At 34.0% G+C, this 20140-nt stretch overlaps 1 protein-coding gene across 1 annotated transcript in view; it reads left to right on the top strand.

The window, feature by feature from the left end:
• The first annotated feature begins 3645 nt into the window (after positions 1 to 3645).
• The window catches only part of CTDSPL2 (CTD small phosphatase like 2), a 50047-nt gene continuing 33552 nt past the window's right edge, over positions 3646 to 20140 (top strand). Inside the window, exons 1-2 of the mRNA XM_044660011.1 lie at positions 3646 to 3753; positions 7661 to 7870. Coding sequence (XP_044515946.1) covers positions 7685 to 7870 — 186 coding nt within the window. The 5' untranslated portion in view covers positions 3646 to 3753; positions 7661 to 7684. The remainder of the gene's footprint in view (positions 3754 to 7660; positions 7871 to 20140) is intronic.

The following is a 20140-nucleotide window of genomic DNA, read 5'->3' as shown; positions in this document are numbered from 1 at the left end:
CTGTACACCATTTCCAACAAGTGGTAAGCCAGGTACTGCTAGTGATCAGTAAGTTAGGGGCTTCTCTCTTCTCATCCCTTTCCCCTTCATTCTGTTCTATATGCCACAGCCAGACTAAGCATGCAAGCTTGGCCTCATTGTATTTCTCCTTATGTCCTATCCTTCAGATGGATTTAAGCAGCCTTAGCACTTTATTCTACTTTGTGCAATAGTAACCAGTGCTTTGTTTCAACCATTGTAGCCAGTTAAATCTAATTACTTGGACCATGTCTCTGTTCTTCCTTTTTTGAAATTTTAGCTTTTTAGAGCCTGGGCCCAAATATACCTTTAATAGATAACTATGTAAATTATGAGGTTATAACTAACTCTTTTGCCCTACTGTGCATTTTCTGCCTTGTCAGATATATACGTCAAGTGATATTCTTAGTCTAGTTCCTTCCTGCTATCCAATATCATTTTGGACTCAGTTGATATGTGCTAAGTGAATGCAAACTAATACTAGTCTAGGTCATACTTATATAAATCTGGTGCCCTAAAAATAAGTCGTCCATATGGAGGCAGTTCATACAGTTTGTGGTCTTGTGTTGCTATAAATCATGTTTTATAGTAGATCATATTTTCCCAAAGTTACTTATAATTGTGGGTTGTGTATTTGACCAAGAAATTGACATCAAATAAAGCATGAATATAGATTCTTAAAATGTTGTAAAAAGCAAAGATATGAAAACAATACTTTAATCACAACATAACGATTATTCTTTAACCGGTGCAGATAACAACCTTTTAGTATCTTTTTTTTTTTTTTTTTTTTTTTTTAACCCTTAACTTCTGTGTATTGGCTCCTAGGTGGAAGAGTGGTAAGGGTGGGCAATGGGGGTCAAGTGACTTTCCCAGGATTACACAGCTGGGAAGTGTCTGAGGCCAGATTTGAACCTAGGACCTCCCGTCTCTAGGCCTGACTCTCAATCCCCCCTTTTTACTATCTTAAATGATAGCCATACAAATTTCTTTGACTAAAATAATTTATTACTTTATAACCAGCCTTCTAGTAGTAAATATTTCTGTACTTTGTTGGGCTGTTCTGTTCCTGAGTCCATACTTCATCTTTTTTTCCCTTGAGTAGCACCTACCAAAGTTTGTGCTCTGCTAGCATGAATTTTGAGATCCCAAGGTCACCTCTATGTTGTGATTTGTTTAAGACTTCAATGGAAAATGAGCTACGTGTATCTAAATAAAAATACTAAAACTATTTGAAATCCTGTAAAATGAGCGTAAATGCATGACATACACACAAAGGTACCCATTTTACAGGATATATGTATATATACATTTTATATATATATATACACACATATACACACATAGTAATAGTATTTGACCTACAACTTTGTACTCGCCCCCCCCCCCCAATTGTACATCATAATATAGTTGGGATTTTAAAGAATTCAATTTTAACAAACATTTATATGCCCACTATATGTAAAACAGTATGCTATATACTGATATATAGGGAAAATGGGATAGTTTCTTGTCCTTGAGGATTTTGCTTTCTACTGAGGGGATACAACAAGTTTAAAACAAGGGAAATTGAAGGAGGAGAGAATACTAACAAGTGGTAAGAGAGGTAGGTTAGGGGATAAAGGCTTTTCAGGATTGGCAGCTACTTGAACCTTGTTGGACTAGATGACCTTTAAAGTTCCATTTATTTCTTAAAATCTAAGATAATAAAGAGGGGATATTTGGACTGGGCCTTAAATTTTTTAATGCACATATTAAGCATCAGTATAATAACACTTTGTATTTATTTACATTTAAATGAATTTCAGTGCATAAAATTCCACATCTTGTTCGCTGCCTAGAGCTCTCCATTAAGCTTCTTTGTGAATTTACTCCTTGATTTCTCCTATTTCATGTTCATAGTTCATATAATTTATATTTCATGAAGGTCTTTCCAAATTTTCTTTGTATTTCTCCTACTCATCTTAATTGCATTATAGTGTTCCATTTCATTATGTTCTGCAGTTTTTTAATAATCGTTTTCTAGCTTTTGGACATTTAGATTGCTTTCACTGTCTTGTAGTTAAAAATTATATTGCTGTGAAAATCTTTGAACAGAGCTATTTCCTTTTTTCTTTTTTACTCACAGATAACATTTCTGATAGTATGATTATTGAGACAAAGTGTGTTTATTTTTTAAACTTTGACATAATACTGGGTTTTTTGCTGGAAAAATTGTTAGTTTGATATTCTACCAACAATGAATGGATGTACCTGTTTTCCCTTAATCCTAACAGGCTTATTGCTTTTCTTTATTTTGGCCAGTTTGACATGGGTGGGTTTAGTACCTCACAACTGATTTTAATTCCCACCTCTTTGATTATTAGTGAGATTGAACAGCTTTTTTTCCAATAATTAATACTTTGTGCTTCTTCTTGAGAACTGATTATATCATTTAACCAGTTAATTTTACACCAGGAGGTATTTTTCAAATTTTCAGTAATTCCCTTAAAGCAAAAAAAAGAAAATCTGAAGAACTGGCTACCAAATCAGAGTTTGAAGAGATTTCAGAAGTCATCTGGTTTGTTCATCACAAGTAGACTTCCACCTTCCCCTTAAGACCTACAGTGATGATTTAAAAAAAAAAAAAAAAACCACAAAAAAAACATTGCCCTGTTAGGTAGTCCATTTTTCTTTTAACAGCTTTTTATTTTTAGGAAATTTTTAATCTCCCAAAGCAAGCACAAATTTCATCTCCCTTCTTATATAAAAGCCCTTTAAATATTTGAAGATAGATGCAATGGTCTCCAACTTCTTTCTCCTCCAGGTTAGATTTTCCTTATAGATTTTGCAGAATCATTCTTGACCATGTAGCTTCGTTCAAAATTGCAATCATTCTAAAAATTGCTTAAAGTAATGGGTAAATCTTAAGTTGTTATTTGAATGTATGTTCTTATTACTTAAAATTGACTTTAATGGTTTCTAAAAATTTGAAGGGCTCAAAATTTGAGGACATATAGAGCTATGGGCTTTCTTGCATCTGGTCCTTCTTTTGTTTTCATTTCTTTGCCATATCCCCAAATTTAAGGGCAGGCGAATACAGTGAGTCACACCCTTGAGGTTTGTAGTATAGGGAAAGATAATCAAACTCCTTCATTATAGGATATTTTTCATTGATTATTTGAAGATACACATTAGAGTTTTAAATTTTTTAAAAAAAGACATCTTGTCACTGCTATAGAAACGAATAACTGGTTGAAGAAAAGAAGTAAAATATGCCTTTTACCTTCTAGAAAAAACTAGATAGACGGAAAAGAGGATTTTACTTGTAATATTTTCACATTATAGATTGGGTACACCTGTACATATTCCTTATTTAGAGTTTGTATTTTAGCTACTTTGCTTGTTCTAAAAATTCAAGGATGGGCTATCCAGGATGGATTTCATTTAAATCATGTTGACATAAAAATCACAAGGGCAGATTCAATTTATCAATTTTTTTCGTTGGAAAATACAATCATTTTTTATGTAACTTTAATATGTATTCTTTGTAACCAATTGATAGATTTAGGATTTTATTTTAGGAGGTAAACACTGTATATTTTAAAGCAGTGACTTATTTTGCTATTTTTTCAGATTACTCTTGCAGCTGCATCAGAAATCTGAGCGGGATGACTTGGTTATTTTATTTACCAAAGCTGATTGAAGCAGATACATGTGAAGTCATTGGGAGGTGAACCATCTCCAATTCAACAGGTTAATCATGGATATTTGGGGGAATATTTTTGTCACATGTATTAGGTGGATAAAAGCCACCTAAAACACATTTACCTAAAACAACTTTGGTTGTCAGGGTATTTTTCTTCAGTAATAAACTCTTGTGAGAGGCAGCCTGGTGTAATAGATAGAAAGGTAGTCTTGAAGTAGTCTGGATTAAAGTGCTTGCTTCTGACATATGTGGTCTGTATGACAGGGGCCAAGCCATTTAACTTCTCAGTGCTCCTGGCAGATCTCTAAAATTATAAATTGTAGAGCATCTGCAGATATGCATTGGAAGGAGTTTCCTCACAATGAAATCACAGATCTGTGCCCCACCACTCAACCAAAAAAAATTAACCATAATCCTAAATTATTTTTAATCATAGTTAAAAATTTTTAAAGTACTTTAGTTACTGTATTAGTGTGAACATAAGTTGTTCTTTCCCCTCAAATCTAGCTTCTATAAAACCTGTGACCTACAATTGGTTTTGCTTTATATCTTATAACTAAATATTTGCTTTCTTTTAAAAGGCATACTATTTTAGGAGTGTGGCTTGTGAGTTAGATAATATATTAAATGAAATGTGTATTTTAAAGCAAAAAATAAATCTTTCCCAACTAGTTACAGAATCATAAAAATATTCGCTGAAAGAGACTATGGCCATCACCTCTAATTATTTCTGAGGCTATAAATAGAAGATCATTTGATAACTAAAATTAAACATTTCTTTGATAGTTAATTCCTATTTCTTACTACTTTTAGTAGGGCTCAAAAAATTTGATCTTTATAGGGCATACTTGATTTGTGACCCAGTGTAAGTTTTTTTTTTTTCCAAAAGCCTATAATTCTTTGTTGCACAAAATAACTTTCTATAGGTATTATACTAAGAAAAAATTTTAAATAAGAAAATTACATAACTTCCATGCCATAAGACACTTTTAGGAGAGCATAAAAACTATGTATTTCTAGAATTAATTAAAATACTAAATAATACAATAAAAATAACTAGAAATATGGGGGGAGTCAGGAAAAAAACATACTATGATCACACCCAAAAAAGTACAACTTGCCCTACTTTAAGCAGAGTTTTTGTCCAGATGAGCCACCAGGAATTTACCAGGAATGGTAGACCAACATTCAGTTATCTAAATTGTTTGTTTGTTTGTTTGTTTTTTAAAGAGAGATTTCTAATAACATTTGAAGTTGATAATGACAAATGAAAAGAAGAAATGATGGCTGCTTTGTGTGGAAAAGTTACAGTACAGTTATATAATTTGGTCATTTGGGACTAACCTGGGATCCAGATAAGAAAAAAACAGTCCAGAAAGGATATTTGGGTGTGCTGGGGGTGGGTTGGGGTTTATGAGTTATAGTTGAAATAAAAATTCAATGGAAGTCTCAAATTTTCTGTAATTGTATTTTGTATATTAATGTTAACTATAGCTTTTTCTGACTTCCTGGTTGGTTTACTGAAATCTCAAGCCTTGCCAAGGTTTTTTTGGCCCTAGGTACTGAGATGTATTAGAGATTTAGCATTGTATGTACGTGTATTATTTTGGAACTTCCTTAATAATTTCCCTTCTATGAAACTTCCTAAATATGAAGTGCTGATTATTTACAAATGCTTTGCACTTTTCAGAGCTCTTTTCAAAATATTAGTCCATCCTTTCTTGATTCTTGTTCTGCTTACCTCACAAGTACTAGTTTCACCGTTTTATAGGTGAGGACACTGAGGCAAGCGACTTAGAGCATTTATAACTAATGAAAAAACTGGAACTTAAATAAACTAAGGGTTCTTGATTTCTAGTCAATTGTTGCTTCTCCCCACATAACAAAATCTTTTAATATGTGTAACCCAACTTAGCATAGAAGCCTCTGGCAGTAAAGGCCTTAAGTTACTTTATTGGAGAAATAGAGATGGTCATGCTTCTTTTGGCTCTAACCTACTCCCTGTTACCTGTGAAACTCTCTGGCCTTGGGGCAGGTATCAATTCCTCAACTTATGTGAAGTCATTGGCCACAATGTATCATATGGAAAGTTGGGGGGTTTTTTTGTTGTTTGTTTTTTGTTAAAGAAAAAGGTATTATACATATTCTCTAACAAGCAAATTTTAGTAACCCTAATGAGTTTTCCCTAGTGTGACATTTCAAGCATAAAGAATTTTCTTATGAGAGTCAATTTGAGCTGCTCTTAAAGCAGATCCACTGGCCTTGCTTCCATTTAAGAGTTCTAAGAGTGACTCCTACTGTTGTGACTGGGACCTTGCTGCTGTCCCCAGCTGGTCTTCTCAGGCTGTTGTTCTTGCAGGGTACCTAGAGTTATCCCTAAGTACCTTATATATCCTAATAAGGAAATACCAAACATTCTTTTGGTTTGGCTACAAGCTCTAGAAATAATGTGCCAGACCAGGGATTTCCCCTTTATTGATGCTTATCATTTCCAGTTTTCAGTTCCACTAATTCTGAATACCTAAACAGAGACTTGTTATGATCAAGGCTTTTGTCACCCTGATAGAGTGACATATATTTTGACCCTCTTTGTAGATAGAATAACTGAAGGTTAATAAAACCTCAGCTCAACTCAATCTGTTTTGATAATTGGGTTTCAACACTGTTTCCTTCTAGTGTAGGAGCTGACAGAGCACCTTAATTCTTTGCCAATTTATTCTCCTTTGGAACTTGGTTAGGGTTAATCAAAATTTTCCCATTTCCAAGTTATTTCAGTAGTCCTAAAGACCTGAATGGGAGTCTCTGAAGTCAGCTTGGGGAAATGGAGGTCAGAGTTTGGAATTTTGTGCTTTTTTTTTTTTTTTTTCCTTAAAAAATGATAAGCAGCCTATTAACTTAGAGTACAAGCCAGGGAGTTGGAAGAAGGCACGTACATAGCATGTGGTACTATAGAATGAGCACTTATTTTGAAGTCCTGTAGGCAGAGGACCTGGGTTCATAGCTTACCTTTAATAGTTACTGCCTGTGTGACCTTGGGCAAGTCACTTAATCATGGAAGTCAGTTTCCTCATCTGTGAAATGAGGAAAATATTGGTCTAGAAAATTTCGGAAGTGTCTTTCTGTTATAGATCTCTGGTCCTAATGTCATGCTAATTGACTATTAATGTACAATGTCCTATAAGGCAGTCTTAGCTGGTCTACTTGATTTCTATATGCTTTGTCCCTTCTAAAAACTACTCTCATGAATATATGCAAGAATTTTTAGATTACTTTTTTCTAGTGATCTCTAGGACAGAGGTTCTTAACCTATGATCAGTGAACTTTTAGAAAAATATTTTACTATTTCAGTATTACTGATTACCTTTGTAAAAGCATTTAAAAGCGTATTCTGAGAAGTCCATAGTTTTCACCAGATTGCCAGAGGGGTCCATGACACAAAGAAGGTTGAAAACTTCTGTTCTAGAAGTTACTTTTTAGTGCTTAAGGCATAATAGATTTGGCTCTAGAATATAGCCAGAAGAGCAAATTTGTGGTTCCTTGGAAAGTTGATTACCTCCTACTTAACTATAATCCCATCTTTGATAGTGATCTGTTTTGAAAAAATCCTTTACTTAGTAGTATCCTATTTTTGTTTCAGATATTAGTAGTATGCCGTTCTAAAACATAGCACTGCCTGAGTTAAGCATAGACAATACCCTAAAAGCCAAAATGACCTTTACATTGAACCACAAAGAATGATCATAAATTCTTTTTGCTTTGCTACTTAAATTAAATATTGCTTCAAGTAAGTGATAGGGAGCTGGAATTATATCTCTTAGAGATTTTTATTGTAGTAATATTTTTTGGCATCAAAATTTGACTTAAATCAGACAATGTCATTTAATTACTATGAAATTTAAGTAGATTGTTCTTAATTTTAATAACCTGTACTTTTCTTTATTTTTTCCTCTATAGTTTTACATGTGGCACCCATAAAAGATGAGGCTGAGAACTCGGAAAGCTTCTCAGCAGTCAAACCAAATTCATACACAACGTTCAGTCAAAGCAAAGAGGAAACATTCAGAGATTGAAGATAGTTTACCTTCGGGAGTAGAAAAAACACAGAAGAATGAAACTGGCTTGTTATCATCAATTAAAAAATTCATTAAGGGAAGCACACCCAAGGTATGATTTCAGTTCTCAACTTTTAAAATGCTATTTTATTTTAAAATGCAGAAAATATGAAAAGGCTAATACTATTTTTGCAGTTCTAGGCATCAGTACTGAATTACATATATGTTTTTTAATGGTCAATGAGCAAGTGTTATAGCACAGATTAAAGGGCTAATTTTTTTTTGCTTCACAGTCATGGAATTTTAATGCTTATCAGTTTTAAAATACTTGATAGGAATTCAAGAGATAGTCTTTTAAATAAACTACTTTCTGTTGCCTTGACTGTAAAATCTTCAATAATATGAGTAGCAGGAAATATTTAATTATTTTTCTCAGTCACATTTTCTTTGCTGTGAAGACTAGCTTCTCAGTTTCCCTTTCTTTAGCAATGTTATGCTATCTTGAGGGAAAGGGAGGTGCTTCTGTGGGATGGCTTGTTGGTATGCACAAGTTAGGGCAGTTATATTTCTCCAATCTCAGTGAGGTCTATTATTTTTCCAAGAAACTGTTTTATAAAGAAAAGACATGGAGGAGACCATCTGCACTTTTCTGTAAAACTCCCCCCAAATTCCCATTTAATTTCTTATGCTTAACCTCAATATATCAAAACTGTGATAGGGAAAATTGCAATGTGGAAGAGTTAACTATATTCTGAATGTCACATACACGTACACATGCACATGCACCTGCCTTAGAGAAACATAGAGAGCATGAAATCTAATGCTTTCATTTTATAGACAGGAAATTTAGTCCTGTAGAGGTTACTCGACTTGCTAAGGATTAATCAACGATTTGTTGATGGAATTTGATTTGTTGGTAGAACTAAAACTAGGAAAATATTTTGACTCAGACCAGTGCCCCATGATTTCTGGCCTTGGAAATAATGCTATTTACAATTTTTTTTTAATTGTTGGGCCTCCTGGGTAATTTATTTTGCTGCTTCAAACAATTTGGGATAATAACAGTATTAAAATTATTAAATGGTACAGAAGTTGGTAGCCAGTATGTTAGCTATTAACAACTTGACCAAGTGTAAATATGTTATGTAGCATTATTATAGGATCTTAGAATCAGAATAGACCTCAGCTCAATTTCCCACCTAATAAAGAAATCCCTTCCATAATATATATTTCCAGTCTGACTGAATACTTCCAGTGATGTGAAAAATTACTATTTTATTAAGCAATCAGTTCCCTATATTGAACAGCTCTCATTTTGAAAAAGCTCTTTATATAGATCTAAAACCTGCTTTCTTAAAACTGTCAATCTGCTGTGCTGCATTCTGCATTTAGAGAGATTAAGTTTTAAAATTGTATGTGAAAGCAGTTCAGATAGTTAAGTGAAGCTATTAATATTCCCCTTTAGTTTTCTCTTCTTCAAGTTAAATATTCCAAGCTCTTTCAATTGTTTGTTATGTGACAAGATGACAGAATATCATACAGTTGTATGTTGTATCCCTCTGTTTACTTATCCCCTTTTTTTCTTGGGTAAGCAGCATTGTAAGCCACACCCTTCTGTAATTATCCTTATCATTTATTTGTATTTATCTATTGAAAATTTCCCCACTCATTAAGTCAAACATGTATTTGTCCCTTAAGCAAATGCTTATGTTGAAGAGGGCTCTAGGATTAATTTCCCATCTGAAATAAAAAGCTGTGACCGCTATTTAAAGGAGAACTATCCTGGTATGGAAGTGATGAAGGTTCCAGACAGTCCTGACCTCAGGTATTAACTAGGAATAGTGAGGAGACTTGGATGTAAGTAGGAGTAATGGTAAAACCTGGAGTACTTTCTATGGACTTTCTCTCAAACAGCCGTTATCGATTCCTTTTTAATTCCTGCTTTGTCCCCTTGGCCTAAAGCCTTTCTTCTCCCCCACTTCCATCCTAATCACTTAAGATCTGGTGGTATCCTTTTATCTTTAGTGATTGAGACTTGATGTAGTATTCTTTTCATCTCATTTTTTAAGAGTGTATTAAGTAACCTGCTATGTGCAAAGTACTGGAGATACACCACCACCACCACCACACCACACCACACCACACCACCCCCCAAAAAAAAAAAAAAAAAAAAAAAGGAAAATGGTATGATTTATAAAACTAAGTATACCAATACACAGTATTGACTCCAAGACAGAAGGTAAGGGCCCAATAAATAAACAAACAAATAAATAAAGCTGAGTGCATAATTGTTTAAGAAGGGAGAACAATAGCAGTGGAGGGGGGCGATATATGAGGAAGTCATCCTTTTCCTCTGCTTGTGTTCTCCTATCCCTCACCCTGGATGTCTTGTGTTTAGCCTTTAGCCTTCTCTTGTACATGTTTAAAAATATGCTTAATAAATAAGACCTAGAGTTTAAAGCATTTACTAAATTGATTCTTTTGTGAAAACCTATTAATCCTAAGAAACAGACTAGGACATGGACCCATCCACCACCCTGTTAACCCTTTTACGGACATCTTGTATTCTGTTGGTGCTCCTCTAAAAATATGGCACCCAGAAGAAAACATACTGCCTTGGATGTGTGATTAATGACTTCTGATCACTAAATTATGTAAGCTTGTTAATTGCTATGCTATAATTTGACTCATTTTGATCTATAGTTTACTTTAACCACAGTTTCAAAGTCTTTTTCTCATTAACTGTAATAAGCCATTATTAAGATGGAGTTTTCCTTCATCTTGTACTCTAGTAATATTTTTGACCAAATGCTTATCCCTGATAGATTTCATCTTATTAGCTTGGCAGTTTCATCAACTGTCATATATTGTCATATCTCTGTAGATATATAAAAATAACCCTTTGACTTTCATAGCTCAACTCTTTTGATTCTGCTCTTATCTCCCCAACCTCTCTCAGTCTCCTTTACTGGATCATAGGAGTTCCTTTACTAGATCTCCTTTACTCCCTCATGCCCATTAAGTGTGGTGATCTCCCAGGGGCATGTCCTAAGCCAGTGATGGCAAACCTTTTAGAGATGGAGTGCCGAGCCCCACCACCCTACAGATCGAATGCCAAGTGGGCCCTGCACCCCCTTTACCCTACACAGGGGAGGTAGGAAGCTCTCCCATTGGATTGCTGGGCGGAAGGGTAGATGAAGGTAAGGATTGTCCTCAGCAAATGTAGGTGGGGGATGCCCACAGAGAGAGTTCTGTGTGCCATCACTGTCTTAAGCCTTCTTTTCTCTGTAAATTTTCTCCCTTGGCAGTTTCATCAACTGTCATATATTGTCATATCTCTGTAGATGATTTGTTATCAGAAGGTTTCCAGTAGATAAAATTTAATGGGGATAAATGTTTAGTCAGAAAAAAATTACCAGAATACAAAATGAAGGAAAACTCCATCTTTATGTGCCTTAATTTATAGTTAATGTGAAAAAGACTTTGAAGGTTTCCACTAAAGAATCTTCCTAGTTCATCTCAGATGAATTGAACCACTAACTGTTACATACTATATTCTATATTCCAAGCCTTTGCACAAGTTGTACCCCAGTGTCTGGATTGTACTCACTGATCACCTTTGCCTCAAAATCCTTAGTTTCCTTTCACAGCCTTAGGTGTCACCTAGAGATCTTTTTTCCCCTTTGTTACTTTCCTTTTCCTTTCCTCCATTTTCTTAGTGGTGGATTTTGGGGGGGGGGTATGTGGATCTGTATATGTGTGTAAACATGTTCTCTATACATACATACTTATACACACACATATACATAGAGCATTAGTCCCTATAACGTAAAATCCTCCTGCTTTTCTACTGCACAGTCTGAGTCTTAGGAAAAGCCTATAGATGGCATCATTTTCTTACAAATCAATGCAAAGTATCTTTCACTATTCATTGCTTTTTGTTTGTTGTTTTTAAACCCTATTATATTAGAAAGAATGTGGTGTTTTTTTAAAGTATGTACTTAGTGTTGAATTAAAATAACTTTACCAAATAGAGTTCTTTTAAAATGTGATGTTACCGGAAACTCTGAAATTCCCTTTGAAATTGCTTCCTAATTAGTTGTATTACAATTTATTTTATTACATCTACATTAAGGTACATTTAATATACATCTATCACACAGTAGGTATTAGACTCTGCTCTTTTCTCTGAATAAGATGACAACTCTAAAATGTATAATAGCTTACTTTAAAATGTTATCTTTTTATAGTCATAGTTTGTCAAAATTGATATGATCCTAAGATTTTTTGTATTCTGAATAAAAGCATCACTGAAAGTGGAAAAGGTATAGTTTAATTTTTTAACTGTTGTAGTAGCAAAACCATTCTTTCATTTTATATAGAATCACAAAATTTCAGAATTGGATAGAATTTCAGAGGTAGCATAAGTGACAATCTGTAACATAAAAGGGATCTTCTCTACAGTATATCTGACAAGTAATCATCCTTTGTTTAAAGATTTCTCATAAAGGAAAGCACTATACTGAAACAATCTGTTCCACTACTTTGAACATTTCACTCCTAAATTTACTGCTTTGCAGCTTCCCATTATGCCTAGTTCTGCACCCCAGAACCAACTGGAAAAAAATTGAATTCCCTTTTCCAGGTGGCAGCCCTTCAAAATACTTTGATGAAAGCTCTTATGTCTCTCCCTAAGTCTTCTCTTCTCCAGTCTAAACATACCTAGTTTCTTTGACCAGTTTTCATATATCATGAGCTCAGATATTTCCTCCTTATGAACTCTTCCTAGCTATCAGTGTCCTTTCTTTAATGTGGTACTAGGAAATAAGCATTCTGGATATAATACCTCTGCTCATATAGCTTAAGACTGGATCATCTTCCTTTTCTTCCATATCATACATATTGACACATCAAGCTTATCATCCATTAAAATATCCAGCTCTTTTCATTTTTTTCTTAAGAAGCTGATATTTTTAATTCAAATGTAAGACCTTTAACATTTATTCCTACATTAATTTAACACACTATGCTAGGAATCCCAACCTTGATCCAGTGTGTTAGCTTAACATGCCTTCTTGGCACTATTTTTTTTAAACCATTACCTTCTCTCTTAAAATCAATAGTAAGTATTGGTTTCAAGGTAGAAGAGCAGGCTAGGTAATTGGGGTTAAATGACTTGCTCAGGGTCAGACAGCTAGGAATGTCTGCAGGCCTGGCTCTCCATCCATAGAGCCACCTAGATGCCTTCATCTTGGCACTGTTCTTAAAGGACTAAACCACACTTTTGTATTTATACTTTTTTTTTTTTTTTTAAACCCTTACCTTCTGTCTTGGAGTCAATACTGTGTATTGGCTCCAAGGCAGAAGAGTGGTAAGGGTAGGCAATGGGAGTCAAGTGACTTGCCCAGGGTCACACAGCTAGGAAGTGTCTGAGGCCAGATTTGAACCTAGGACCTCCTATCTCTAGGCCTGGCTCTCAATCCACTGAGCTACCCAGCTGCCCCCTTGTATTTATACTTTTAACTGTTCTTGCCTCCAAATTCTATTTAATATATCTTAAAAATCTAAATTGGTCAACCCTTTTCTCCCTTCTATCTTCCCCCCATTGAAACTGCTATTCTTTTTGTCTTCACAGTTTCATTCTTGAGCTTGACATCTTTACTGAAATTCCCTGGAGGATCTTATTCCACATGATCTCATCTATCCTATCTCTGTAGCCTTTGAAAACTATTTTTCCCAATTTAGGGTCATGTCAGATTATGTCTAACTTTCATCTGTCACAAATTCTAAGATAAAAGTGATCACTTCCTCCAAAGCTGCTCATCATTTCTACCTCATCAACCAAATCTTATGTGTTGGCTATAATCAGATTCATAATAGAGGAAGTATGTCTTCCATTTTTTTGAAGGAAGGAAATTATTTTGGGAAGGCAGGAAATTTCATTTTTTTTCCCCCTCTACTCTTCCCTCTCCCCTCCTGGGGTTGACAGGCAGCTCCACTGAATTATATATGTATTATCACTCAAAATCTGTTTCAATATTATTCATTTTATCGTACTTTTTATTTAGATTTTGGATCCTAGTAATTTAGAATTTTAGAGCAATCTTTTAAAACCAAAACCAGAAATCATAAATCCCCCAGAATTGTCCTGGATTATTGTATTGCTCTTATTAGCAAAGTCTGTTACATTTGATCATCCCACAATATCTCAGTTACTGTGTATAATGTTCTCCTAGTTTTGCTCATCTCATCTGTATCAGTTCATGTAGGTCTTTCCAATTCTTTTAAAGCCCTTTGGGCATAATTCCAAATTGCCTTCCAGAATGTTTGGATCAATTCACAACTCCACCAGCAATGCATTAGTGTCCCAATTTAAGGCAATTAATTTCAAAGAGAGATTTAACTGATATTTGAATAATCAAAGTCCCTGGCCACACTTCTATGTCATGCTTCTGTTGTAGCTTATGATGGTGGTTTGTGGCATTTTTAAACAGTTATTTGTTTCTATCACCTTTGACCTTTACCCAAATTTTCCTACCATGGTTCTCTACTTTGTAAGTTCCTTGAGAATAGGAACTATCATTTTTCTTTTCATGTCTTAGCACAGTGTCTGTCACATAGTAAGTTCTTAATGAATACTTAAAGATTTCCTCACTTATCTTTTTTAATAAATAGTGCTCTCCAGCCATTATATTTGAATAAATACTCTTTCCATAAGCCCATATTATTTTACTAATAAAGTCAAACTTGCCTTCTTTTATAGTAGGGCTTCTGCGTTTGTGCATAAGTTTTATGAGGTCATGGATTTTATTGCTGATTCTTTTCTTATATTTTAATTCCTGTGAACTTCTATTCCTGGTGAATTTACTAATTGGATTATATGAAAAGTACTTAAGAATGCAGCTAAAAAACACAAAGTGTTCATATCTCAACACACAATCAATACTTATAAAAATTTGTTTTATTGGTTCTTTTTTCTCAATATCAATTACCAGACAGTTCTCATTTTGTAAGCCTGGTAATTTGTTTTTTAAAATATTTATTTTTTCATCAGTGTCAGGAGAGGTAAAATGTTTATATTATCCTAATCTTCAATAAAAATGAGCAAAGAGAATTCTTTACCATTTTTAATTCCACAGATAATTCCCATTGGCAAAAATGTTTTGAAGTTTCAGTTTTTTACTCTTAGTCATTGAGATATTCTGTTGAGTAAAATGTCAATAGGGCAACGTTTTGTAGTATTTTCATGCAACTGCTTTCCATCTAATATAAATTAGATTTAGAAGAACCATTAAATGCCTTACTGTTCACATTATAGAAATCACTTTTTTACTGTGAATAATAAAAGGCTGCAATCATTTGTAAGAATCAAAATCTTTTAGAACTAAAGGACTATATAAAGAGTATCTATTCAATGTTTTCTAGTGAAACTGACCAGAGGTTGAGCAATTAATTTGAAGTAGCACAATGAGGTAGGAAAAAGAATTGTTTTGATTTGATCCCTACTAGTTTGGAAATTAAGAGGTGTCGTGTAAACTGTCCTTATACTTTGGAGGTTTGGGAGTTAATAGGTTTTGGTGACCATTATTTGGTAAGCTTTTAAGGACCTTTAGGACCAAAATAACTTCATTTTACCTTGGTGCTAAAATAATTAAAGTTCATGTTTTTATTGCACTTATGATATCTGCGAAGTACTTTTATCCCAACAGTCCTGAAAGGTAGATAGTACAACTATTATTATCTTACTTGACAGATAAGGATATTGAGCTCTAGAGTGGGTAAAGCACTTAAATACAGTAATACAATTAATTGGAATGTAGGTGACTCTGGATAGAGTACCAGACCTGAAGTCAAGAAGATTACTTCAAATCTGCCTTTGGACATTACTAGTTGTGTAACCCTAGGCAAGTCACTTAACCCTGTATGCTTCCATTTCCTCATCTCTTTAATGAGCTGGAGAAGGAAATGGCAAAGTACTCTAGTATCTTTGGCAAGAAAACCCTAAATGAGATGACGAACTGAAAAAAAAAAACACAACTGAACAACAGAATTGTTATCAAAAAATCTGGGTTTGAATGAGAGTCTGTTGTGTGTGTTTTTTTTTACCTATGTGATCTCAGGCAAGTCATTTCATCTCTACCCCTTTACTTCCCTACTCCTCTCTACTTTGTGATCTCTTCATGGAGAGATCATAAGAAAGATCATAAATCTTGAATGAAATTTCAAACTCATTGTATGGTTGAGTCTTTGCCTATGAAAGTAAAAACCCTTTAAAACCCTATTAATTCTCTTTATAGTTATTCTGTATGTATATTTGTATTTTTTTGCTCTTCCATTAGAAGGTAAACTCACTGCAAGTAGAAATTGTTTCATTTTTTGTTACTATATACACAGCATCTAGTACAGTATTTGACACATGGTACAGGTTTAATAATAATGCTCATTGATTGATTGGTCTCTGCTCATAAAAAAGCACATCCCTGAAGACATTCCTTTCTACCTTCTCAGATAGAATTAGTTTCTTTAATGCTTCTTTGTCCCTTCATATGACTGGTAGATCATTTAAATTGAGAATTACTATTCTTGTTTTTTACCAATATTCAAAAACCCTTAATCTGCTGTCATTACTGTCTTTTTGTTATTCAATTTATCCTCCTATGTCATCTCATCCCTAGCTTTGCTGCTATCGTGTACTCTTCTATTATCTCTTCTTTTTCTTTTTGAATCTCTGTAGATTTACATATTGTCCTTTATCCTCAAATCCTGTGCTCATTTGTCCTGTTGCTATTTCTGCCCTGCCAAACTTCAACCCTGGGCTACTCACATATATTATTACTTCCATTAATAGTCCATGCTCCCAAATACTCCTGAGAATTGAGTTCTCTATAAATTTGTATTTTCTAATCTCATCAGGAAAACCTGAATTAAAATGTGGTCTCATACACTTACTTTGTGACCCTGAGAAAATCACTTAACTTCTGTTTGCCTTAATCCACTGGAAAAGGAAATGGCAGATCACTCCAATATCTAAGAGCCAGACACAACTAAACAGGACCAACAACGATCTCATCTGGACCTGATTGCTGCAGTGGAAATAGTTTTTTTTTTTCTTTCTAATTGACTTTCTAACATATTCTCTTCTAAAGTTATTAAAGTATCTCTTTTTCCTCAGTCCCTGATAACCTCCTTAAATCTCAGAAGATGACTTTGCTTTTTACTTAACTGAAAAAAATCAAGGCATCTTCCCTGCTTCACACTTCAAATTCTTCCAGTTTACCCTGTTTACATACCTTACTTATACATAGTTATATGCATGATTAGAATTGATTAGAATAGGAATTCCTTGATGGCGGGGACTCTTTTGTTGGTATCACCAGTGTTTAGCACAGTGCCAGGCACAAAGTAAATGCTCAATAAATACTTGTCGACTAACTGTATCTTCACTTAATACGTTTCTCTTTTGATCTAGTCTCAAAGGATGATGTAGTCCTCTCAAGGAATTGACTGGCTTCTTCCTTACTGCTTATGACCTTGCCCAGGTCTTTCTCATTCTTAGAAAAATCTTCATTTGACCCTCTACCATCTCAACTATCATTCTGTATTTATTCCTATCATTACTAATAAGCTCCTAGAAAAAAGTATTTACTCTTGTTGTTTCTATAGCCTATTGTTTTAATTTAATAGAAAACCTATTTTTAGAAAGATAAAAATCATCATCAACAAAGCTTCACAAGAAGGGATAGTAAGAGATATTTCATTTAAAATAATCATACACATTATAAAATACTTGGGCATGGCATATACCTGGCTAGACAAACCCAGGGAACTCTATGAAAACTATAAAGTACTTTTTATACAAATAAGACCAGATTTAAATAATTGGAGAAATATTTATTATTCATGGTTGGGCCAAGTCAGTATATTAAAAATTCTACCTAAATTAATCTATTTCATGCTATCTCAGTTAAATTACCAAAAAACAATTTTATTAAACTACCCCCCCCCATTTTTTTTTTATTTGGAAGAACAAAAGTCAACAATATAAGTGAAATTAATGAAAAAAAAGTAAAAGAAGGAGAACTAGCAGGACCAGATCTTAAACCATATTTGATACATATCAAAATTTAAGCTTTTGGGGGCAGCTGGGTAGCTCAGTGGATTGAGAGCCAGGCCTAGAGACAGGAGGTCCTAGGTTCAAATCTGGCCTCAAACACTTCCTAGCTCTGTGACCTAGGGCAAGTCACTTGACCCCATTTGCCTACCCTTACCACTCTTCTGCCTTGGAGCCAATACACAGTATTGACTCCAAGACGGAAGGTAAGGGTTAAAAAAAAAAAATTAAGCTTTTGGGAAAAGAATTCATTACATGTATCCTTTCTGCCTTGTGACTTTCCCCATTGTATTTTGATATATCCTTGGTCAGCATAAAACATTTAATGAGAATTTTGGGGGAGTTTTGCAGAAGCCACTGACAACATGCAAAGGCCAGCAGAAATACATGAAATATATGTATAGTATTATATAATATCAACTTACTAACAAAATATTTAACTCAAATTTTACAACAAGGTACTATAAACACTCCATAAAAGAAAAGAAAAAATTCAGACTACTTCTTTGGTACAAAGGGAGAACCAAAATTTTTTTCATGGATTTTCCAGATCATGGAGATTGCCATAACTCCTAACCTCCATGATGTGGAAGGGATATTTTTATTTGATAAAAATTGTTGGGAGAACTGGAAAGCAATCTGGCAGAAACTAGATATAGACCAATATCCTATACCATTTATCAAGATAAAGTCTAAACGAGTATATGGCCTTGTCATAAAGGGAGATATCATAAGTAAATTAGAACATGGAACATATCAAATTTATGGCTAGGAAAAGACTTTATGAATAAATGAGACAGAGAGCAGTGTGACATGTAAAATGGACCATTTTGATTACATTAAATAAAAAGGGTTTTGTACAAATAAAACAAAATAGCCAATATTAGAAGGAAGGCAGAAAATTTGGTGGGAAATTTCTATAGACAATTTCTCAGATAAGGACCTCATATCTCAAATAGGAGAACTTTGTCAAATTTTTAAGTATGTGAATCATTCCCCAATTAATAAATGATCTAAGGTTATGAAAAAGCAGTGTCTAGAAGAAATCAAAGTTATGTGTAGTCATATGAAGAAATGTTCTATAACATCAGTTAGTGAGAAATGCAAATTAAAACAACTTTGTGATACCATCTGATACCTGTCAGAATGGCTAAAATGATAGAAGGAGAAAATGGCAAATGTTGGAGGAAATGTGGAAAAATTGGGGCATTAATATATTGATGGTGGAACTTGTGAGTTAATCCAACCATTTTGGAAAGTCCCAAGAATTATAAAACTGTATATAATACTTTTCAACCCAGTAATACTACTATTAGGTCTGTTTCCCAAGGTGATTAGGGAAAAAAGAAAAGAACTTCTATGTTCTAAAATATTTATAGTCACTTTCTAGAAATTGAGGGAATACCCATAACTTGAGGAATGGATGAATAAGTTGTGGTGGTATATGTTTGTGATAAAATATTACTATGCTAAGAAATGAACAGATTAATTGTTGGGAAAACATTAAACCAAGAGAACATTGTATATAGTAAAAGCAATAATATTCTTCAGGAAGTAACTGTGAATGATTAACCTGTTCTAAGTTGTATGAATATTCAAATCAATTACAAAGGACCTATGAAGGGAACTGGCTATCTACTCTCCAGAGAAAGAACTGATATATAGAAGTATTTATTGGATAGTTTCATTTATATATCTATGTCATGTTGGCCCTCTCTAATGTGGAGTTGGGAGGAAGAGAAGGAAACAGATTGAAACTCAAAATGTAACCCAAAAAATTTAAATATTTTTTAAAAAACCATGCATAGGAGGCAGCGAGGTGACTCAGTAGATTGAGAGGCAGGCTCAGAGACAGGAAGTCTGGATTTGAATTTGACCTCAGTCACTTCCTAGTTGCGTGACCCTGGGCAAATCATTTAACCCCCATTTTCTAGCCTTTACCACTCCTCAGTCTTGGAACCAATATACAGTATTGATTCTAAGACAGAAGATGTGTATGTATATACACATCCATGTGTAGATTTATGGTCAGTGATGGGCAACCTTTTGAGCTTGATGTGTCAAAATTCGCCAAAAAAACAAACATAACTCAGGTGGTATGTCACTTTAAGAAAAAAAAACATAATTTCGTGATATGGTTTACATAACAAAAATGTATAATTGTAAACGTATAACTATATTTAATAAACCAAAATAGGTAAATTAGTATAGGTAGAATTGTCATCTATAGTGCACAGAATGTCTATACTACACTACAGCAAATGTTTCATC

The sequence above is a fragment of the Gracilinanus agilis genome, chromosome 2 (genome assembly GCF_016433145.1).
Source record: "Gracilinanus agilis isolate LMUSP501 chromosome 2, AgileGrace, whole genome shotgun sequence".
Lineage (NCBI taxonomy): Eukaryota > Metazoa > Chordata > Mammalia > Didelphimorphia > Didelphidae > Gracilinanus > Gracilinanus agilis.
This window is presented reverse-complemented; position numbering and strand designations above follow the sequence as displayed.